Below are 24,669 nucleotides of genomic sequence, written 5' to 3'. Positions count from 1 at the left end.
TGTGGACCATGGCTCTCCCAGTGTGATGTAATCCCAAACATTCAACCAAATCCTACAGCAACATCTGACTTTAATCTGGGTTTAATCAGAATCACTTTCATTGATGGCAGCTGTATGCTATTTACCTACAGGCATGATTTTGAATGTGATTGGTTAACACAGCTAGAGCCCCCGTTATGAAAGGGTGTGGAGACTTATGCAATCAGGATGTTGTATTTTTTTATTTAAAATGTTCCTAATAATTAACTATTTGTTTTTTCTCTGGATTTTTGTTTGTTGGAAGATCAAAAAGTCTGACATTTACATTGTTGATATTTCTGTCTTTAAATTTTAAAAACCTGCGATTTCATATGGGTGTGTACACTTTTTATATCCACTGTAATAATTAGGAGAGGGAAATGATTTACATTAAGCTGAGCCACAGGGCATGAAGCTGCATTTAATCAAACCAAATCCCACTGATTTGACACAATGATTTTGGACTAGGTGATCAGCTCTGAGACAATGGGTGTTATCTCATGCAATCAATTAAAAAGTGAGACAATGGATTCATTAAGCCCTTCATTGTTGAAATGAGCTCTCATTGATTAAACAGAGAAAGAATTTGGTAAATGATGCATGGACACACTCTCTCTCTCTCTCTCTCTCTCTCTGTCTCTCTCTCTTACTTTCTCACTCTCAGACTCAAATTCAAATTCAAATAAGCATTATTGGAATGACCACACATTCACAGAATTGCCAAAGAAATTTTCACACAGATATGCGAACAAAATTATTATTAACTTCTGTAAAAAATGATTACTAAAACAGGAAAAAAAAATTGCTGAAATTAAATAAATAGAGGAGATATATATTTATTTTATGTTAAAATATAAATGCTATATGAATAAATACATACATACATACATATAGACATGTATATAAACATATATATAAAATTAATATTTTTCATTTTACTTTTAATTTTACACTTTTTATATCTCTCTCACAGGCACGCTCTCACTCATTTTCGCTGTCTCGGATGTTTGCTCAGTGTCTGAAAATAGACCCTCGCTAGCTGGGATGGTAGCAAGAGGTGGGCCAGATTTCCTAGGCAGCTGTTTTTTTCTCATGCCCTGTTTTGGTAGCAGGATTGCGGAGTTCCGGCGCTCCCCGGCGACAGAGTGTTCGTGGAGAAAGGCGTAATGTTTCCGCCGTCTGCTCCGATTTAACACAAGAGCCCTCTCTTTTGAAGCGAGGCCAGTGATGTCAGTTCGCCTCTCAAGCCCTGTGCTCTGCAAAGCAAAGCAACTCCTCCGGGCGGTAATTGGTCGAAGCCCCTTGAAGCAGGGTTGGGGGGGTGGCTTTGGGGTCTTTTTCCACTGACCCCTCATCTCTCTCACTCTCTTCTAACTTTTTTTTTTCTCTAGCAGAACTAAAACAGTTCAGGAACAACTTGTACTCTAAAGCTCAGTGAGCCGAACTTGAAGACTCTGGTGCTGTGACTTATTCTCACCAAATTAAATGAAAACTTTACTTGACTTCGCAAATGGCCTCTCCAATATATCATTTTTATTCACTATTCACATCTTTGAGGCTAAAGCTAATGTTACTGCTACAATTAGCACTACCTCTAGGGCACTTATGCCTGTTACGGTAATATTAATTGAAACAGTACCATTAATGTTTTCAAGACATGTCTACAACAATCAAGATTTACTGTCATCAAAAAGTCAATTAATAATAAAACAAGATATTCAAAATGCATTCCATATGTTAAATTGTATTAATTATACATAAAATACATTCAAATAAGGCAGATGTACTACTGGTTTAGTCGTTGTTATGGGTGGCCCTTGTTGTGGCAATTGTATGGTTGTTGTCCGATGAGCCTGGTTGTCTTCATTTGGCAAGTTGTTGCAACAGGCCAGGGAGCATATGCAGTCAATGTTGTTTTTTCTTGCAAATGGAAATATTTGCTTCTATTGATATGCTTATTGTGATATGTCTTGCTTAGCAAAGGCTTTGGCACACTCATAAAGAGTCAATAATGTATTCAGCTCTAAGGGGATTTGGCAACAAGTCCAACCCCCCCCAACACCCCACTCCACAGTTAATTGCTGGAAAAAATAGGTTATTGAGAGCGCATGTAATTGTAGTTTTCTGATGAACTCACGCCTCCTTCTGAGAAAACACATTGAATGGTTTAGGCACAAAGTGACTGGAAATGGCTTTGCAGTTAAAAGCACTTTACTTAAACTGGCCTTATTTAAACATCTGTGATGTTCATATGTATACAAATAGTCATTTACAATAACTTAGCTTGCTGACTCTTCTTACAAAATGGTTCTTTTCATTCATAATGTTAAAAGGTATAATACTCTGGACCTAATTTTCTCATGAGAAAAAGGCATCATACACAATAAATGCCCACATACAAAGAATGAAATAAAGCCTCTATCTATCTATCTATCTATCTATCTATCTATCTTTTTCATGCAGACACAGGCCTCTGTTGTGGAGGAGTGACTGAATGCTTCTCTAGTGATTTGGGTCATGTGATTGTTTGCTGCTCCCTTCCTGCAGATGTTTGCATTAATAGCAGCTGGCTGCACAGACATTAACCCATTGCATCACCACCAGGTAACTATCTTCCCTCCATTTTGCATTTGGGGAAAGCACGTGATTTAATTGCAAATTATAGGAGTAGCCTGGGGCCCAGGCAGTTGTCGTAGGACTGGACCAGACATCCCCTGATAGTACTGAAGCTGGGAAGCGTGTCCAATCACAAACATTTAAGAAGGTATCGTTTGCAACTCTGTGCCATGTGCACTGCTATGCAGATGAGTGGGATGCCAGTTCTGATGTTGATGCAATGTTATGATTATGTTGTACCACCTCAACAAGTAAAATGTAAAGAGAAGAGGTCTAAAGACGAGAACCTAATCAGTTGTCAAGTTTAAAAAACTATAATTCAGTCTGAAATAACGGAAGCAAAGCAAATACACTCACTGGAGTACTAAAAGGGCATAGTTCAGAGGGGAAACAGTCATTTTCACTGATTTTGTATCATTTTTTGGGTTGATCATTTTACTCTTAGTGCTCCATTAATGTGCAGTATTAGGCACTGGTTCAGCTGCCTTTCTGCTTTCAGAGTGGAAAGTAGAAACCAGCTGCCTTTCTACTTTCTGCTCTGACCACCATCCTCAGGAGACTCCCTGTGAAAGAGTGGTGCCCTATAGCTCTGTGTTCATCATGACCTTCGACCTCTGCTCTGGCTCTGGCTGCAGTGTGGTAGTCCTGGCTCGACATCCACAGAGGGGAGCCCGGGGTCAGGTCAACCCATGTCCTGAGGGCTGATCCCAGACCAGTTCAGTAGGACCTGTTCAGGACAGGAGGGTCACCTAGGTACTTTGGGGGGAAGGAGTGACCCCAGTCTCTTGGCTGGTTGACCTCTGCTGGCTGCAAGTGTCTGAGGACAGAACTATCCAGAAAGGGACTCTTCTTCAAGCAGACCTATGCATGGATTTGACATCATTCTTGATAGTCTCTCCAGATTTGTTTGATCAACTAACATACACAAACTTCCCCTGTCTGGGGTTGGCATGAAGCTTTACACATCCAGGAATGTTCTCATAACACTACTGCAGATATCTGTCTCATCACTTCCTACCAATTGTCCTCCCCCCCGTAACGTCTGACGATTGTTCACCCAAGAGAGCGACTCATTCAGTTTGGGATGAATACAAGGCTGGGGTTTGGGGCATCGATATCTCATTCATCTTCAGGATCACATGGACCTCCATTTTTAACAGATCTGTAGCCAGACCATTCTCTAGTGGAGAAGTACAAAGAGTATGTGGGATTTTTTTTTTTTTTTTTGGTGAGGGAATGACAACTAGGAAGAGGTCTTCAAATATTACGAGGTCACATGAGTAATGAGTATTATCAGAATCAAGATTATTCAGAATGTTCATTGAATGATAATTTATTATTTGTATAATTAACATTGCCATTTTCTGGCATAATACATTTCCAAGGTTAAGTCTGTGCCTCCCTCAAATGCACAATGTCCTTCACACCTGCAACCCACTGCTTACAAGACACAGCACTGTCAGTGTTGTGTTGGAAACCACCTCAAAATTTTATTATTTAAGTTGCAGTAAAGTTCCAGAAAGGCCAATGTGTAACAACTGTAATATATCACTCACACAATAACCACCGTAATAAGTCTCACCCCAGTTCATGCTAAAGACCGGCTGCGTGAATAGCCACAGTGATCACAAATAATCATACAATTAAAGAAACAGTGAAAGTCATTTAGATTATCATACCAAGAGTTAAAAAAACGAAAACAAACACGGTTTTTGAGTGTTCCGTGGTTTCATCGTGTTGTTTGTTAACAACCTAATCAACAGCACAACGAGGCGTCTGGCATTCTGTAGTGGTGGGGTAAATTAAACATGAGAAAATTTCAAGTTAGTTTGACATTCTTCTGACAGCCAGCGTTGATCAAGGTTTATAGACTTTGCCTCACGATCCGATCTGGTCTTATTACAGCTACGTACACTTTCTTCTCACTCTTCCTCTCTCCTTCAGTGCGTGTTTACGCGTCGCCGGGGCTGCGATTGGCTGTCGGGGAGACGGAGTGAGCGTAGGGGAGCGCGAAGGGCTGTCTCTCTCTCTCCGCTCTAGTGTCATCGTCTGCGTCAGACGCCCACTGTTTTCCACTGACGAAAGATACAGCGCTGCTGAGCAGGCTGCGATCAGACAAGGGGAAGCGCTCGGCCGCTGTGGTTCTCATTCAGCTGCGAGGCAAAAAAGCAAGCGCTCTACGGTTTAGACTATGCATGGATAAGCGTTGATCTGTGGACTTCTTTATACTCAAACTGACGGATTTCTTGCCTTTTTAAACTAATGGTGAACGGATACGCAAACTCTTGGTGAGTATCAGATTGTGCTGTGTTTGGTGCGCTGGTTATTTAGCTAGTATTAGACGTGTAGATTGTGTTTAAAGACCTTTCGGCTGGACGCAAGCCAGATAGTTTGAATGTTCTTCGCTCTATGTAACTCGGACCAAAGGAGCTGCGGGATTTTTTTTCTGGAGGAAGTGGGTAATTTGGAATTCGCGATCTGGGATAGAAGGTATTACTGGCGCAGTGGGTTCAAACTTAACAATTAGCTTTTTGATAACACGGGTGTCTTTTTATTTGTTTTTGATAACTAGGAGCAACGGTCGACAGTATTTATGCTTAAGGTGACTGTGCATAGAAATCTGTTTTAATTGTACTTACTACTGGAAAGTAGTGAAGATTATATATATATATATATATATATATATATATATATATATATATATATATATATATATATATATATAAATTATATAATTTAAAATAGACAGTCGGAATTCTTGTTCAAGACGTTTAACTTTAATATACTCGGATACGTGTGCTACTACTTACAATGTTGCATGTATCAATAGTATTATGCGTTCAGCTTACAAAGGGACAAACAACAATGCATCGTAACATTCATTTAAAATGCTACGCTTGTCATAAACTATGTGCATGCGGCTGCTAACGTTGTGAGAACTGTTTTGCCTTTAGTATGATATCTTCACATGCTATCGTTGTACCCGTCGTTGATAAGTGACAGGTGAAACGCTTTAGTAAGGTGCTGTTGGATAGTAGGCTACAAAACATGGAATTTCTGAGTACGCTATGTTAATAAACGCGATCGAGACAGAAGATCTATGCAATACTACAAATCTATATAGCCAGCTCTCTTGCCGATGAGTCTACACTCTGTACTTGGGTTCCCTTGTTCAGGGCGCTAGCGATTGGTCTCGTATTTGTTACAAGAGCGACTCCTGAAGGAACTACAGCTGACTGAAGTCATACGGCGTTCAGCGGATCAGTGTTGCATCTGTAATTAGCAGCAGCTTGAGTCGACGGGGTGAGAAGGTCAGGAGGTACTGAGTGTAGCTGTAACCACTCTGTGTAGGAGTGTAACATGATTGCACCGTCCGTTCATGTTTATTTTGACGAGAATGCCGTGTCGAAACTCTCACGGATATTTTCCTCACTACGAATAAAATCGATACAATCATGCTATCATTTACACTCATTGGATACCACTTCAAATTGTAGCCGCTCGTAAGTGCCACTGCCACTGAGTGGGAAATATTTTTGAAATCATGTGGCAATTACAGGTCTTGTGGAAGAAAATCGGGCATACCTAGATGTTTAAACACGTTGAGGTCGATTTACGAAAACGTATAATTTGTTGACGAACCCATTAAGGTAGCGTTCAAAGAAGTTAATTAACAGAGCTTCTTGGGTTTGCTCAAGTTGAGTTTAATGGTGCTTCAAATGACTGCCACATGCTGGACTGTCCCCATTTCTTAGACACATCGGGGGTCACAATCGCGTGCCTTACCCCCTGAGGTAGGATAAGCCTCAGAAGCTAGTCCACTGCTTTTTCAGTATTGTTTCGGTTTTAGTGGTAAACGCCAGTTGCCTTGTGAGTGACACCTCATTGCCGGATGCCATGTAATTCAAACCCTGGACGCATATATTTAGTATTTACATTTCAGTTAGTCGCAACATCAGTTCAAAACATCGGCATATCAACAGTAACTGAATAAGAGGGCCTACCAGTTTAGAGACATTGAAATTTGTGGTGAGTGTTGCATGAAGTGTTAAAGTGACTCTGAAACTTTAAGGAATCTCTACACATTTTTTTCCAGTTTTTCTTCAGAATGTATTTAAAGGAAGTATGACTTGTGTGGTTTACTGAAAATCCCATACTGAAAGGACTGTATACATATTTATTTATTAGCGTTATTAGGACTTGTTCATCCTGCTTGTGTAGCCAGAGTGTGTCTTTGTAGAGTCCTGGGCAGTTAAAACTGTTCAAGTCAGAGATGGCAATAAAAGCGCCAGTAAACATGGAGTGTTAGAGATTTTACGCGTACCACTCTGTGGGGCTTGCACCGAATGGACCGTTCATGGCACAACGGTCTGGAATATGTGGGAAAATTGGTTATGTGAAGCACTGGTTAAGAATGCATTGCGTTGGGTCGTGATAGTGAATGTGAGCTGCTTATTCACTGGCATAAGTGTGCATCTCCATTTAAGATGGCTCCTCGGCTCGTATCATTAAAAAAGGATAGACTTTTTTTTAACCGAACTTTGATTTGTATATTCCTACGGCAATAAAAAGCCCTCCCCTTCTTACGTAGAAATGCAGCGCAAGGAATGTCCGGTAATTTTCTGAACCTGCGTGTGTCACCGAGAGGAGCCTGTGTGAATTATTCATGTGGGCCGTGCAGAGAGGCAGGGAGGGAGAGAGCTAAAGGTGAATGTCCTGGCTTGTCTAACCTGCTCCCTGCCTCTCTAGCTCCGTCATTAATTTCACGCAAGTGGTCCTCCCCAAAACCCGAGAAGTGCGAGCCCGTCCCTACCATGACGCGTTTTTTTTTGCGGCTGCAGTGCCGTTGTCCCGTCTTGTCCGAGTTACCGGGTTTTAAAAGCCACGCGAGAAAGCGGCGCTGAGAACCAACTGTCTCTTCAGGCTGGGTGTCCCCGATTAGTTTTGTTCCCAGAGTGTTCCAGCTTTTGTGTGCATCATGGACAGAAGGGGGGAGGTGGTGGTGCAACAGAGGGGTTCCATCTGTTTCTTGTCCCCCAGCTTCTCTTGCCGGTGCTGGGCAGGGGTGATGACCTGCATGCCCCAGACAAACCCCATCTCCCATGGGAGAATCCCATGCAATGTGCTTTCCACACATTTAAGGTGTGTGTGTGTGTGTGTGTGTGTCTCGCCACTATGGTCTACAAGGGTAGACACTGATTCATTAGTCTTAAACCGACTCATGGACCTGTCTGGAGGTTGCACAAGCTAGGATGATGTTAGGGCAAACTGCATGTGTATGGAAGACATGCTTTCTTCCCCCAACTACAACATGTGGAGAGTGGAGGTTGTAGTAAGATGCTTTCAGTAATGAAGGGCTGGGTCGGAGCCGGTGTCTAATCTTGAACCAGTTCTTCACGTTTCGACAGCTAAAGAACCGGCTCCCGGCCAGGAAAACTGGTTCGAGAGCGGCACCAACTCTTTGCTGGTCTAGAACAAAGAACCGCTGTGTCAGGGGCTGGGGCGGGGTTATCGTGACCAACTAAAACTTTAGTTTAGACCGCCATTTAAAAAAAAGAGCTGGTGTAGCGTCTAGTCTGCCTAAAAAGAAGAAGAAAAAACAGTTTTATTTTTCAAATGTTTTTCATTGTTGCCAGCCAGCTATGTATTCCTTAGCTGTGAGCTACTAATTTCTCACATCAATGTTACGAACATAACATTGATGGCTAGCTAGCTGGCTGGCTAGCTAGCTGTTGGTCAGCTAATATTACCCAAGCAAGCATAGCTACTAATTTCTAACATCAATTTTATCTGACCAACAGCTAGCTAGCTACCGTAACCTTGGTAACAGTAGCTAACGTTAGCATGCTACTTTCTAACTTTGCCATTGACTCACCTACCAATGTCACTTAACATTTGGCTGCACAAAATGCTAACATTGTATAAAGTGTAGTGGACAAGTTTGTTTTTTAAAGCCCTGTTCTCTTGTTTTTGCTGTTTGTTCCCGCTAGCTTGCGTCTACAAGATAGCGAAACATGCTCGCGAAACACCGCAGATTGTGTGAAATTTGTGTGCTATTGCGAAAGCTGCAGCATGGTATTAAATTAACAAGGATGACAATTTGAATAATTAAGTGGCAGGTAATCCCAAAGCTTTCTATTAAATGTGTCACATTATAGCTTTCTTGTGTTACAAAATTCAAATTACAGAACGGAGCTAAATTTAGTTAATTCGATTTAAATTACTGAGAATAAACTTTTAGGCTAGGTTGAGTGCAATGAACAATAACGTTTAGAACACAGACCTCACAAAAGCTGTGATGTGTCATGAGCATTTAACGTAATTTAAATCGATAAATGCCTCCTTGTTAATTAAACAATCTCACGTTGTAGCTTGCGCAAGCACACAAACTACAGACAATCTGCGCTGTTTTGCAAGCATAATCATTTGCTCTATTTACGCGATTGGTGTTGATTATTCTTTGAATTATTTGTTTTATTGTTAATCAAGGAGGATAAAGGGGAACAGGTTAAAAGTAATGATAGATTTAAAGGTAGTGTTTGGGCTTCCTCCGTTTCCAGCTCACCAGCCACCACTGCTAGCTTGACACTAGCAGGAAAGCGGGCACGTATACAGATGTATACAGTGATGTAATGACGTGACTCTCTAGCCCGTGGAAGAGCAAACCGGTTCTTAGGTTTGCAAGCTAAACCAACTGCGAACTGGCACTAGCAACAGCCCAGAACTAGCACCTAGTTCGCGTTGGTGGAAAAGCGGCAACAGAGGTCCAGCCCAGCTGCAGCATCAGGATGGCCCTAATGCCCTCTAGCTCCCTACACTGTGCCGGGCTCTTTCCTACTGTTCCTCAGTCTGGTCCCCAGGGTATCTGGCCTCAGGGGAGAGCTTGCTCTGTGATTCAGCACCAGGCTGGAGGTGAACAGAGAAGGAAAAGTGCTCTTGCCAAGCAGTGCTTTGGCTCCTGCATTTCACAGGGGGTGCTAGTGAGGCTCTATGTTTGTTAAAGTGAAAATTCAGAGAATGCGAGTGGAGTAATTTGGCAGTAATTAATCTTTTGCAGCTGTACCGTCTTGACAGTGATGATCCTATCTAACCAACTGAAACCCTCCAAACAGGGTAAAATAGGACACTTTCCTAGTTAAAATAGTCAGAGGAACCTTCTCCTTTGAACAGGGGGTGTAGTGGGGAGCAGCTAGGCCGCGTGGCGCGGATGAGCAGGACGAGCACATCTGGGTTAAATATTTGTTGTTATCCTCGAAGCAGCGGGAGCCAGGCTGCCAGTGTGGAATTCCTCTTGGCTTTGGCCTCGGCGTTATTTATTTGTTTAAAGTCCCCGCCCCCTCTCTGATTCGGAGTGCATGAGAGGACGGGCTGGGGAGCAAGGAACAGAATGTCTCCTTGGCAAAATGGACTGTGAAGGATTACATTTGAGAGCAAAAAGAGCTACTCAAAACTGAAAGGACAGCAGCTGCTATAGAGCACCACCGGGCCTCTCTGTTGCATTATGGAAGCATGTATCAGTCTCCATGGTGATTGTAATCATTATAATTATTATTATATGCTACCACTTTCATGTATTCATGGGCACTTTACTCTGTGACTTCATGTGCACAAGACAATCTGAAAGTGAATTCTTCTGAAAACATTCAGAACTTATTATGCATGTCAAAATGCATAAATACAAGCAGTATGGAAGGGATCATACAGTTTGTATAAATGTTGGTTAGTTTAAATTAATTATAATGGCGGGGCTGTCTGATGAGAAGTTCACTGCCTTGAATGTGTGTAATAATTGTTGCGCATCTGTTCTGGTGATCGCTTTGAATTAAAATCACCATCAAACCAAATGGTAACTAACTCGCAGGACAGCAGCAAGAGAACTCGATGTCCGCTTAGCATGCAGTCGCCCAGACTCCAGCTCTGTCACTAGGCAACCCTCCTGGTATGCCCTGGCAAATCCCTACCAGAAATTCAGGTCAGTTTACATCTCGTGGGGCATTCAACAGGTCACTGGCACAAGCAATTGGTTTGGCACACAACGAGTCGGAGGGCAAAATCACCCAGCGCCCAGTTTCATTCTCCTCAGCCAGAGGACGCAGGGAAGCAGGTTGCAGAATCCAAGCGCTTACTACTTGAACACAGATCAGATGTCTTGCAGCTGTGTCCTGGTCAGAGGGTTGAAATCAGGTCCACCCTTGTTTTTGGAAGAATGGGCACACTGTGGTGATAACGGTTGTTTGTTTACTTTTGCATTTACTTTTGTTTTAAAATGTTCTCCTTTCAAAACCACCGAACTTAAGCAGTTTAAGAGTTGAGGATTTAAATTATTTTTGTTTGTTGTGTACGTAGGTGGGTAGTTTTTAGGGGTGAATTATAAACCTTTTTTCTGTTATGTACTTGTATGATATTCCTTGCTAAGTTTCTTGCAGCCCTCATAATGTTCACTTTATTGTCATACTTTTTGCTTTTGGATCTCAAATGGAGTTAGAATATTATCTGTTGGTTTTGATCTGTTTAGATAAGCATGTTTCGTTGATCCTTGATGGATTCTCTGTTGTACCAGTTTAAACCTTAATCTTAAGACCTCACACTAACCTAGCTGCAAGTTCCATGTCCTCCCAGCTCTTCCTTTGAACTTGGCTGACGTTAAAACATAGCAGAACTGTTCTCTATATAACTCCGAAATCATCAGTGTCGAGCTCCATTGTTCAATCTGTCGGCTGGGCAGCTGCCAAATAAACAAAAGAGAAGCACTCAATATTTAACATGGACTGGGCCTCTAGTTTTGGCTTTGCTGTTGTCTGTGTTCACTGAACAATGTTAGCACAAATCAATTTGTCAGGTAGTCCCTGGTCAAAAAAAACAATGGCCTGTTTCTGGTCACTAAACCCTCCATCTTCACTGCTCATTGCAACCCTTAAGCGAAATTGAAAAAATTGAAAAACAATGCCATTTGTATTGCATTGTTTTGTAATTACAGTGGTTTGACGAGCATGTTCATTCCCTGGCCATAGTAGTAATGGTAATGGGACATGCGTCTGTTAATGCACACAGTCAGCGAGTTTCACAGCATACAGGCATCTGTGCAGCCAAATGCAAATCGATTATCACCCGGCAATGATACAGATAAAAGAAAATGCTGGTAGTCAAATGCGTAAGGATGAAATTTGAATGCAGATTGGCCAGGGGGAGTGAACCCATTGGCAGCTTAATGAATGAGCAATGGAAGCAATAAAAAATCTAGAGAACCTTTCAGACTGACTGTTTTGTGCTACCTGTGACTTACTGCTAAAACAGACTTGTCATATTTCAAAAAGGTAGTGTTAGCCTAGTCACCAGTCTTGGCTCTTTCATTGGAGGTATGGACTGCTGTCGATAAGGCTTTTTTTGCCTCCCTTATATCGCCAGGAAGGATGGAGTGTTTCTTGTGTAACTACTCCTCATAATTCTCATAATTCTCTCTTGCAAACCAACCTAGGCATGATAGGCGTTAATTGTTTACAGTGCGGGTCCTTGCGTAACCCGATCAGATAAAATGAGCCGCACATACAGTTGCTGGTGGACTCTGTCTCTCGGAGGCCACAGAGGGATTAAGGCACAGCATGGGGACTGCGTGTACTTGGCACCTGAGTCTCTTGCTGACGGAGGTGCGGGTGGCGGCGGCGTCAGAAGCAGGTGAACCACGGAGCACTTTGTTCCCTGGCGCCAGGCAGTGTCCTCACGTGCACCGCACTGTACTCACTGTACAATCCGCTCAGTGTCGTGCGCCGTACCCATGCTGGAAATCTTGTCTGTGCTTATCGTTTGTTCTGGGAGACTTAACTATATTAGGGCATTTTAAACAGCGCAGTGCTTTCATGATATTTTTTTCCCTGCTCTAGCACAATATGTGCCTTTTGAGGGGGATCTTGTGAGAATTCATGGTTGTCAGTCATCTGCTACCACAAATGTGTGTGAGCGCAGGGTGGGGCAGAGACAGATCTTTCGATCGTCATATTCATTGTGGTGTATATCCATAGTTTATATTATGTATGCCGTCTTTAGGGAGAGTCCATTGGATGTGATTATGTTTAGTTGCACATTAAGAATGTATAATCAGAGAGTTATGTAAACGAAGAGAGCTATGGATTATTATCTGCATTTTGATTAAGGGGGATGGTATTCTACTTGCTAGAAATTACCAGTCTGTTTTTTGCTGTAGCAAAACATTGTCATCAATTTTACAGATTTTCTTCTTGTGGAGTCCAGTGTTTTCTGGGATTGACCTTGTTATAATCAGAGAAGTCCTGTGCAGAAGGTGTTCAGCCGTCACAAGAGAGCATATGAGCTGAGATTATGCACTCTCTCTAAGAACAAGTTTGCCCCCCATCCCCATCCCCCCGCCACCTGGCCCAGTCACGCTGCCCCTGTCACCAGTGGCTTGCGATGACCTGCTCCAACCATGACCAGGTGCGTCTCAAAATTGGCAAGGGAGCGCGTGGGCTGGGCTTCAGGGCCAGCGTTCCACTTTCCTCCTTCCAGGAATGAAATATCTTCATGGAAAGGCTGGGCAGTGAAATACCCCGCTTAAACCAGATTAAATTTCTGACTGGGTTTTTTTTAGTTGTGTCTAAAGGAGTGCTGAGGTTATGGCCTGCTCATTTTGGCAGAAGACTTCTTTTTCAGACAGTGAAAGGACTGCGCTCTGTGTATAGTGTGTGTGTGTGTATGTGTGTACATGCGCGCGTGCATGTATGCGTGTGTTGAGGGCATTCAGTGTGCACTGGCATGGGGACTTTGCAGTGTGACAGTTAGCATCTCTCACGAGTCAGTTTAAGGCTTGTTTTTCCATCCTTGTTATAGGATAACACTAAAAATCCCATAATGCTTTTAAAAGCATCTCTTGGCTTACCCTCTTCTCTGTCAGAACTTGAATTCTCAGAATGAGTTGTGTTAGTGTTTGGAGCTGCCCGTGTCTGTCCTGTGGTCGTGTGTCAGTGGGGTTTGGGACGCATGGCTCGGCATGCGTGGCTCTGGGTGCTGACAAAAATGGAGTGAGCTCGCCAGTGTCTGTGTCCTGCTCATTGTGAGGTGCCAGCGTGTCTGATGGGACAGCGAGAGGATAGGGGGAGGCAGGCTACCTAATTGTCATCACTTTGTGCATGACAGTGTGGGGCGGGGCAGGGTGGTGTGCAGCGATCTGATGCCTGGTTTAATAGCCTCTTTCATCTGCTGTATTGACAGGGTACCCCTCCCCCTCTCGGCTCCAGAAACTCCACCCGGGAGTCCCTGCTAATTCAGAGCATGGGGGGAGGGGGTCTGAGGCTAATTGGAGGAGATGAATAAACAGCCACCATTGGTTCCTGAGAACTGACCTCATCTGAGAAAGGCCTGTGCTGTATATAAACACACAGGAAGAGTATCTGTATGTTAAGCAGAAGAATGCAAGTCCATGCAGTCTGTCAGCTGTGGTGTTGGTAGGTAGGTGTTTGCACGTTTGTATCTACACTGTCACAAAGGTACAATCGGTCTGCATTGTCATGTGACTCTCTTAAATGGATTCTAGAAAGTAATTTTCTCATTGGTATATGTTAGCATTACAGGTAGTATCTCAAGAGAAAGGGCAGCATAGCATAGTGGTTAAGGAGCAGGACTCGTAACCGAAAGGTTGCCGGTTCAATCCCTGCTGGGACACTGCTGCTGTACCCTTGGGCAAGGTACTTAACCCACAATTGCCTCAGTTCTTTACAATGGATAACATCATTTTATTCATCATTTTATATCATTTTTGGATAAATGAATAAATGTAAATGTTGAGAAAGCAGTTTCTCACTGGTATCTGTCAGCATTGCAGGTAGATAAAATTTCAGCTGTCTGTCTTGGTTGCAGAGTGGAGATCTGCACACAGCCACGTTTTGCTCAGTTATCAAAGCATCTTTCTGTGTGCGCCCGCGGCGTTCTGTCTGAACGGAGACCAGCCCCCACAGTGCTGAAATATTAAGCAGCTCTCTAGCAGAATGAGCTGGCAGGGTCGTCTGGCCAGGAGGAGCGTTCGATGAGCTGCACTCAAACAGCACAGCACACATTTCACCAGCAGGCCTCCAGCGCCTGGTCTCAACAGGGCAGATAAACAAGCTGTTTCTCTCACAAGGTTATTCATCTCAATAGGAAAGTTAGAGAATTCTGTTTTGTATAGCATGTCACCTCCTAAATGGTAGTGATGTAAGGTTTAAATAATATTCATTTTCACTTTTTATTGTAAAAATCATCTTGTGTTTGATAGCATGGAAGGAATATAGGGAACAGTCACTGATCACTGAAATCTCTTGCATTTACATTTTGAGGGAAGAGATTTTTTCACAGCAAGATTGTTAGAGAGTGTTATATCAGGACTGGCTGGGAGGGAATTGCAGTACCTTTTCTGTTAAATTTTACCAATACGTCACCACAAGAATCAATTTACTTTTCAAGTGAAAATATCATGAATTTGGGTACAGGCCACGTCATAAATGGTTTATGCAGAGAATTCCTTTCCTGACAGCCAAAACTCCATTGTAACCACCAGACGTTATTCACTGAGCCATTAAAAAGTCTGAGAATCTTTGAGTGCACTTTCCTCGTGACCTTTAACCTCCCCAGACAGCCTTTCCCATGCCGCTGCAGCTCTGCCTCCTGTGGATACTCTGACAAATGGGGCTAAGAGCTACGAGCCCACAATCATTAGTGGTATCAGGTCACACAAGCTGGCTTCACCGAGATTGTGGACCACCTTGGCCATGCACCATATGTTTGGTTATCCAAACAGTAACATTGCGCCTCTGTGCAACTTAAAAAAAGGTGTGAAAGTACATCATAGAAAAGGCTGATGAATTTTTGGGAGTGGGTGTGTATTGACTCCTCTTCCTTGATTGGATGTAAGGAAAGTGAAATCGCACTGTTCTACAGACCAGCAGGTCATTAGTGAGCTACTGAGTGGCTGTCCAGCCAGGAGCCTATAGAAAGAGTGGGGGGAGGAAGAGGCTCTTTGCCCTTTCAAAGGATTGATTGTTCCTTTGCTGAGCAGCTGTGATTTGCCCTAATGTTGGGTCACAAAACTTACATCTGGGGTATGAAAAGAAGCCAGCTTTTTAGAAGGGTGTTTTGGGACATTATGGAAGCTCTGCAGCTCAGGTGTTGTGACAAAGATGTATCTCATAAGTAATGGGGGACGGGGCCTGAAACTGGCAGTGTGTTGTGGCTGTCTGGGGTGGTGTGCATGGGATTGCCGTCTGCTCTGCAGATCAATGCATTTGTTCAGTGGTCTGGCTGCACTGGAGGTTGAAGGATCCCTAAATGGCTGACCTGAGCCATTGGGAATTAGTCAATTGATTTCAGCTTCCCATTCAACTTCAGAATACTTCCTCTAAGGGAAGAGATGTCAACACTCTACACATTAGAGGTGACATGGAAATCGTTGTGTGGAATGTGGAATGTGGAAATGTTCTAAAACAGTGCTTTGATCCAGCAATTTATTGTCATTGTTTCATAATTAGTATTTGTTTGGGAGTTGCATTTACCCAAGATGAATTGCAGGGCTTGCTTTCATTCTTTTGATACCTATTATGTTTTTATACATCTGGATATCTCCCGGAGCAAATACCTTTTTCAGTTAAATGCCTACCTGAGTGGTACAACAGCCTACCACCTGGCTGCACTCTTCCAGTTCCCTAGCCGCTTCCCTTGCCCGCTGGCTTGTGATGACTGACGTTAGTATAATGCACCGTGATGTAACATTTGCTCTGTTCACCTTCCTATCCAGCAGACTGTCCAGCCGCCTCAGCAGCCAAGCCATCTGGAGCAATGAGCGGGGCTCTCAAGAGGAAGTTTGATGAGGTGGAGGAGGACCCCTGCTACTCGTCGGCATCAGCGTCCCCAGCCTCGCCGTCGTCCTCGGCCTTCTCTGAGTGGGAGTCGGACGGGGAGAGCTGCTTCTCTGACACCCTGGACTCGCGGCCCAGCTGCCCGGGGTCTCCTGCCGCGCCCCCCCTGCGTGAGTACCCCCTCTGAGTCTAGCTTTGTGACATAGTGTGCATCACATGATTAGGAATCCACCAGTTAGTCCTGTCTCTGGTTGGTCACTACCCAAAGTGTCCAGCTGATAAGAAACAAGTTCCTTTATTTCAGAGATAGACAGTAAATGCTGGCAGAGAGTGAAGGCTGTACATGCATTTAAGATACACTTCTGAGAGATTTATGCACCTTAATCAGGGTCGACTGAGGGGTGATGGGTGAGGAGCACAGAGAGAAAGAGAGAGAGAGAGCAGGAGAGAGAGAGTGGTAGGGGGAGGAAAATGGAAGAGAAGGATAGAGTGAGAGGAAGAGGTGAAGGACACGGGAGAGGAGTAATAGGAGGCTGCACAGAGAGGAAGAAAGCATTTTAAGCCGTTTTCGCATATGAACTCCGGACAGTGTCTGGAGTTGCCCTCTCACACATGTAGCACACAACAGGAGATTGTCCATGTCAGATGTGTTCTCACTTAATGGAAATATTATGTTTGGTTTAGGCGAGGGGTGGCGCCTGGGTAGAGCGTGCAAGAGGCTGGACATGATGAAGAAAATTCGCTGCGGAAATCGCAGCGCTGTATTCGAAACCACCTACTGCATACTGTGTACTGCGTACTACACAAGTGTATACTGTATACCGCATGCTATTTTTCAGTGTAGTACCCAGTATGCAACCATTAATGATTACATTTGTAGTATGTTACATTGTCGCTTGAAATCATTGCGAGTTTAGAAACGTCCAGATTTCCTCGTGGTATTTTCCAGTTAGACACCACTTGCATTGTCATGAGTGAAAAGTATTGAAGAGTTCATGAAAAGTATTTGCGAGTTGAAGTATTTTCTGGTTTTTTCTTTTCAATGTCTTACCATTCGGTGGTACGGGCACATAATGAGGCACGGAGGAGGAGAAGGCGAACATAGCTATTTTACTTTTGGGTCGCCTATATAAAAAATATCACACATAGCCATCCAAATGGTGCTACCGGTACACATAATTGATTATTAATTATACATTTATTATAATAAGAAGGTAAGTTTTTGTTGTTCGCTATGTAATGCTAGGTCACCAGTTCACCTATCTCACTATACCTATCACTATTACTTAGCTACAGCTTAGCTAGCTACTAACCAGATAATAAACTACTAACCAACGTTATTAATCATCATAAGAGACAAGTTTTGGCAGTATAGCTATAGCTAACTATCTCTTTAACGATCGTTGGACTCAAACTAACATGTATTTGGACCCATCTGCAATATCAATGAAAGAGTGGAAAGCAATATACAGGCAAGCAGAAAAGAGTATGAAGCAGATGTATTCTTCCGGTTTTGCGCCAGTTGCATGAAACATCATCAACTCGCCCATTTGCTCACTGTGAACTCTCCGGAAAATGACCTGCTCTATTCACACATGGACTTTGTACTAGGGAGCTGGCAGAGTGAAGTCCGTCTCATATGTCCAGTCCGACTGATTCGGACATTTGTGGTCTCACATACAGCTGCTCCGGGTAATGGCCAGATAAGTTCTGGCTTTCGGCGCATGTCTGAAAGGGGCTAAAGGGAGGGAGAGACCATGAAGTAGGGTCATTACTCTGTCGTGCTATCTAACCAGACCAACACACAGTTGGTGGATTATCTCTTGTGCTATCATCAAACAGCTGCAGGCTGGAGGCAGCAGTCAGGGCAAGGGGTTGTTTTGTTTTGGCTGTTTGTCGACTCAGTGCTCAGGCAAGGGGGGTAGATATCATTTGTAAACCATAAGTAGTTGTTTGTGAAAATGATCAGTGTTAACAGAGGTGTGGCCTAAAAGGCCCCACCCTCTGGGAATCAGACTCTCTGGCCCCCGGGAAGGAATCTAACAAAAAGGGGCTGGGTGTTATTTAAGCTTCTGTCAGCAGATGATAAGCATCACTGAATTGGCTCTAGAAGTGTGTGAGTGTTTTGAGAGATGGGGGTGTTTGTCGAGGGCAGGAATAAAGTCCTATATATTGTTCTGGTATGGAAGTACTTGAGTTTGTTCTAAATCATGGCGGTGCTGTGAGACTTGGATCTGTGAAGGGGTTTCTTGTGGGGTCTGTTTGTGCTGATAATCGAGGCACTAACCCACCCCCACCCTCTGGTGGTCTGGGCCAGAGAGAGCACTGTGTTTGCTGATACTGAGCTACCAGTAGGAAATAATTAGATCAGAACGGCTTTTGCTAGAGCCCTGCGAAAGATCCTCCTCCTGTTCCGGAAGATTTCAAGTTCCCAGACATCCCCGCCACCGGCTCGAACGCTGCCAAGTGGGGCGTGCCTGGGAGTGCACTAACGAGTCCAGCTGAATTCACGTGTTCGGCCTCCTCTCTGCAAGCGAGGGACAAAAGAATGCAGGGCCCGTCTGGGCGTCCAGTCGCTGGCTCCCTCTAATTAGTGGCATGGAACTGTGCGGATGTGTGCTTCTGTGAAATCTGACCTGGCTGCCTGCCAGACTTCTCCAGCCCCTGTGTGTGTGTGTATGTGTATGTGTATGTGTATATGTATGTGTGTGTGTGTGTGTGTGTGTGTGTGTATGTGTGTGTGTGTGTATGTGTGTGTGTGTATATGTGTGTGTGTCTAGTGCATCTGTTTTTATGTGCATATGCATGTGTGTGTTTTTGTGTATGTTTGTGTGTGTGTGTGTGCTTATGCAGGAGAGAAGCATGTTGGCACATTTTGCATAGATGACACATATAGTTGCATGGTTTTGCTCCCCAACATATAAAGTAGAACTTTGCTGGGATACACTGAATTGTAGAGATAAATACATCTTTTTTTGTAATATTTTTTGTATTTTTTTCTAATATGCCTGCAGTACCACATGCATACAGTGTACACCCATTCCGGGATCCTGTGTTACGACAGACATTTACTGATTTGGGCATTGTATACTATTGCCAGAGGTGCTGATATTTTCATGTGTGTGTTTTGCCATCTAGTGGCTGGGTAAGGTGTTGCAGTGGCAGCATCTATAGCTCCTGCATGTAGGCTGTTAATTGAATGTCTGCCAAGCTGTTTTGCCCCATTCCACTGAATTCTTTCCAGTGGCTCTGGCAGCTCTCCCAGGCAAACACACCTCCATAGCACAGCCAGACGGAGGCTCCCAGGCCTTCCCACATCTTTCTCCGCTGCTACAGCGCTGTGAAACGGTGAATTAGCACGTGTCTGACACTTTGCAGTACATGTTATCTTATTTTAGCCCGGCGCTCATGTTGAGGTAGGTCAGGCTAAGGGCCTGAACCAGACAGCATTTCAGTAGACTCTGACCCCTGACCTCTCCGCCCCTCTCTCCCTCCCACAGCTGCCTCCATCCTGAAGAAGGGCAAGCGGGCACGGAAGGGCGGTGTGCGCTTCGACGGCGTGACAGTCTTTTTCTTCCCGCGCTGCCAGGGCTTCACCAGTGTGCCCAGCAGGGGGGGCTGCACACTGGGCATGGCGCGCTGGCACAGCGCCCGCCGCTACTACACGCTGGCCGAGTTCGCCCTGCAGCAGCGCCAGCTCCGCCGAGACAAGCTCAGAGAGCGGCTTAGGGAGGAGAAGCTGGAGGCCCTGAGGCTGAAGGTATGAGCTTAACTTCAGAAAACACATGTCCATTTCCTGTCAATATGTAATAATATTAACAGGAGAAGTTGGGGTCCCTGAAGCTTGAAGGTTTACCAAAATCTCCTGGATAGTAGCTTGATGGCAGGTGTCTAGAGACACAATCAAACAGATCCAGTTTTCATGATGACCTTTGACCTCAAGCATGCCTTTGACCTGAGCACACTTGTGTGGAGCTTTACGAAAGTGTCAGAATTTGTGTTTACGATCCTGAAGGAAATGGAATTCTCGGATTTGTCTGACTGGCTGCCGTTTCCTTGGTAACTGTTCTCCCACGTTCTCATGAGCCCTTTCACTCTCCTCCCCTCACAGCTGACCAATAACGGCACACAGGAGTTGGAGGAGGCCGACCGGCTGACACTGGATGACATCCCGGAGGAGGAGGTAGACATCAGTGGCGTGGACCTGGATGACGGCTCCTTCCTGCACCCCTACCCGTCCAGGCGGAGGCACGCCCTGCTGAAGGCGGCCGGCGTCAAGAAGATCGATAAGGATGAGAAGCGGCAGCTGCAGGAGCTGCGGCGCTCGCGGGAAGACTGCGGCTGCGACTGTCAGGGCTTCTGCGAGCCTGAGACCTGCGCCTGCAGCCTGGCGGGCATCAAGTGCCAGGTACGCACACCCGCGGCCTCTCCAGCCAATCAGAGCCTGCGTATACCCATGCTGACCAATCAGTGCCAGCTTGCCTGTCCCAATCATTATGTACCAGCCCACTGCTTTCTGCCGGCATAATGACAGGCAATGCAGGGGTTCATGAGAGTTAGTGAAGGAAGGAGAGTTTCACTGGGCATTTAGTTAAAACCTGCTTACTAAGCTTATCTTGCTGTCATATTCAACATGGGTTTGTTACATTCATGTAATGCTTATTATAGGTTCTTCTATGTGTTTTCTTAGCAGACGGTCTTGTTCAGTATGGCTTACTTTCCAGGATTGTCTCTTTATATTTCCTAAGCAGTTCAGGTTAAGTACCTCAGGAGTGCAACAGCTGTGCCCCACCCGGGATTTGAGCTGGGCATCCTTATGCTACTACAGTGCCCAGACTAATGTCACACTCTTTTCTTTGCTTGAAAGATGGACCACTCGTCCTTCCCATGTGGATGTACCCGGGACGGCTGTGGGAACACAGAGGGCCGGATCGAGTTCAACTCCAGCCGTGTGCAGACGCACTACATCCACACCATCATGAAACTGGAGCTGGAGAAGAGGCTGGAGGAGAGCTTGGAGGAGGCGGTGCAGCAGCACCCCCTACAGGAGCAGGCCTGCGCCACGCCCTCCTTCCACTTCAGCCCCGAGCTGGCGGCGGCGGGCGACAGCAGCTGCAGCAGCGACATCACAGACTCGTCCTGCTCGTCGGGGCAGAGTGAGGACTCCGCTGACAGGCCCCGCCCCGGGCCCGCCCCCCTGGAGGTGGATGATGACGGGCTGGCGCGTATCCTCAGCCTGAGCGCGGCGGACAGCGAAGGCAGCGAGGACAGTGAGGATGGCTCCTGCAGCAGCGGCGGCAACCGGCAGCAGGAGCCCGCGGACCTCACTACCATGGACTCACACTTCAGTAACGGTGCTGGCTTTGCACCCCCGGGCCGCAGTGCATCCATCTCCTCCTACCTGGACGAGAACGCCAACCAGGCTGACACCCTGTTCCGGGGCTTCCCCGGCGCCACCTCCCCACCCGCCGAGCCCCCGTCCAAGAGCTACACGGACCTCAGCCTGTCCTCAGACTCGGACTTTGAGTTCTTCGACAGCTTCCCTGACTACAGCCCCAGCTCCCTGTACAGCTCCCTGAGAGACTACGATCACCTGGACAGCTTCTTTCACTTCCAGCTGCCCAGCTACCCCAGCCTCCCCCACACCAGTGAATCGGGCACCTGCCTCCTGGAGTCCCTCATCGGCCTGTCAGAGTCTGTCCCCGAGCCTCCCGCCACATTTACAGACAATCAGCTGCTGGAGGAAGCCATCAAGTCGTCCATGGTGGAGTCTGTGAGGGTTTAATGGCACGGACATGGTCAAGAAACAGACAGGCGTGGCACGAGGACTTTTACACACTTACAGAGCAAAATGATTCACTTCAAAAGAATTTTTTTTTTTGGACTTTCCTCTTAGTGTTATTGAGATTCCTGTAACCTGTTCAAGGGCTAGCGAGCAAGTCAGTTATTACTACATACCAGAGAGATGGCCATGTGTATGCATCCGCTATCTGTCAGAATTACCACTGAGAGGTACTTTGCTACACCCCAGCCCCCAGCAGTCATGCACCCCACCCAACTCCCCACAAAAAATGCCGCTTTTTAATTTAATGTAATTTTTTAGGGGTCATCCTCACTTATGTGTCCACTTTAGGAACTTTTCCAGGGCCTCTGATGAAATGTGTTAGAACTGCTGGCGTCTCAAAATGTGAGCCCCAAAACACGCAGCGGTAACTCTGACCCCCATTAGATCTCCCCACCTAAAAGTAGGCCACCATCCCAATTCCACAAACACCGGTCTGCTCTAGTCTGTGCACTGTAACATGCTATGGTACACAGAAAACTACTGTCAACCTTGAGTAACAAAATTTCTCCCACAAACACCTCGCCTGTGGAAATAAAGCAGAACAAAGCGAAGGAGCATGTTTTTTTTTTTTTTCAGTGACGTTTGGCAATACTTATGTTAATGGGTCAGCAGTTAGAGGGGTTTACATTGGACACTAAATTGAGTATTTATCAAATTACTGATCACACAAATTACAGCCAGAGCTCATTTGTGATTACGAACTAGCATACCTGTAATACCACAGAATTGTTACATGTAATGTTTTAATTTATTTTGTACCTCTATTTATTTTTCAACTTCCATGATCAGATTAATTTCACACAGCACTATGGTTTGATGTTGTGGACCCAAAAGTGCAATCTACTCCTCATTTCTTTCACTCCCAGTGCTAAACACTGTCTATGTTTACCAGTTGGAGCTAATGGGGAAAGACTCCAAGTGTTTGGCATCTTGGGAAGGAGCTAATATCTTTTGACTTGGGGAGACACTATCCACTATTGGAGTCAAAATATCCATAGGTTCAAAGCAGAAAAATATTTAAAAACCTATTGTATTTTCACAATATTTGGGGACAGAAATCATTTTAAGTTATTTGTCATTTATTTCATTATTATTCTTTCTTAATTTATTGTATTCAGTAAGAAAATTGGTCATTTGGTAGAAAGTGACCTAATGTGCCTGTTATGCAGAGGAACCATGTTTATCAGTGCAGTGTATACACAGGGCCTTATTTAGCTGTCAGACTGAGAATTGTGCAGCCTACCTATTTGCTAAATCGAAATTATAGGTCTATTGCACTTTTGTGTAAAAATGTGTATATAGATACTCTGATTTTTGTACCTAAATTGTATACATTTGAAACAAGAATTCTAATCTGTATCAGAAAGAGAAATTATTTTAATAAGAAGAACAAGACCTATAAACATTTTTGCTAATTTTGGAAATTTTGTAACAGATTATATACAGTATAGTGTGAGAAGCTATTGCTGTCAAGCATTAATGGAACATTTGGAATTTTGTATTGTGAAAAGCAGATATATATAATTTAAACTTTATTTTGTCAATATAATCCACAAATTCAAGGTGAAATTGGTAGTGAACTGAATTGAAAATCAGTAATCAATATGTATGAAATATGATTTGTTGTAAAATATTGTGGATGGAAAGCAGGCTTTGTCTGTGCTGTTTCATATTTTGTAAAAGGAAAGAAACGGCCTCTTTGCCCTTTTGTAAACATAAAAGCATGTCCAAATTGCAGGAGGAGTATCTGATCTATCAAGACAACGACAATCTGTCAATGCATAAACTGTCTTTAAGAATGAGTGTAGACAGGGCACTGCATATCCAGCTAATGATGTCAGCAGTGTTTGCGGCCCCTGGAAACAATACTTATTTACACATTCCTAGGTTTCTCTGCATACATTCAAAACGTGAATTATTAACCATCAGACAAAAAGGTTTGCTTTGCCTTCATAAGCTCTCTTTTGTTAATTTATTTGATTAATTTTCTAGTGCCAAAAAGGCACTGAGTTTTGTACATAAATGTTTTTTTCTTGTACAAATGTATTGCTCCTTTTGAGGAAATTCTGGATATTTATTAATGTATTTTGTAATTATTGTATGAATTGATTGGAGGCTTTTCTCCTTACATTTCATACTTTTGCCTTTCACATTGTGTACATAATTTTTTGCCCTGGTTTTTTCTGCTTAAACGGTACTGCACAGAACAGAAAGCTGGTTTATTTTTACATTTTCATCGCAAGCAAGCTGTTTATAAAAAGCTGTTTTCATTTCATTCAAGCAATATGACAATGTTTATATGACTTCAAATAAATGTTGCACATTTGTTAAATGACTGTGCCCCTGTGTTTCTTT

The 24,669-nt window shown here is 44.2% G+C and overlaps 1 protein-coding gene across 2 annotated transcripts; it reads left to right on the top strand.

Annotated features, from left to right (window-relative positions):
• Positions 1-4,761: 4,761 nt before the first annotated feature.
• On the top strand, positions 4,762-22,881 carry LOC118771290 (cysteine/serine-rich nuclear protein 1-like). Of its 2 annotated transcripts, none has more exons than XM_036519240.1 (5): positions 4,762-4,922; positions 16,412-16,639; positions 19,970-20,229; positions 20,581-20,877; positions 21,337-22,881. In XM_036519240.1, exons 2-5 carry the CDS (start codon positions 16,450-16,452, stop codon positions 22,252-22,254), a joined length of 1,665 nt encoding a protein of 554 aa, XP_036375133.1. In that variant the 5' UTR covers positions 4,762-4,922; positions 16,412-16,449; the 3' UTR covers positions 22,255-22,881. The 2 variants fall into 2 exon arrangements, with proteins under 2 accessions (XP_036375133.1, XP_036375132.1); XM_036519239.1 differs by having other exon boundaries at positions 16,409-16,639.
• The last annotated feature ends 1,788 nt before the right edge of the window (positions 22,882-24,669 follow it).

This window comes from Megalops cyprinoides, chromosome 24, assembly GCF_013368585.1.
Source record: "Megalops cyprinoides isolate fMegCyp1 chromosome 24, fMegCyp1.pri, whole genome shotgun sequence".
Lineage (NCBI taxonomy): Eukaryota > Metazoa > Chordata > Actinopteri > Elopiformes > Megalopidae > Megalops > Megalops cyprinoides.
The sequence above is the reverse complement of the archived record's forward strand: the minus strand, read 5'-3'. Positions and strand labels throughout refer to the sequence as shown.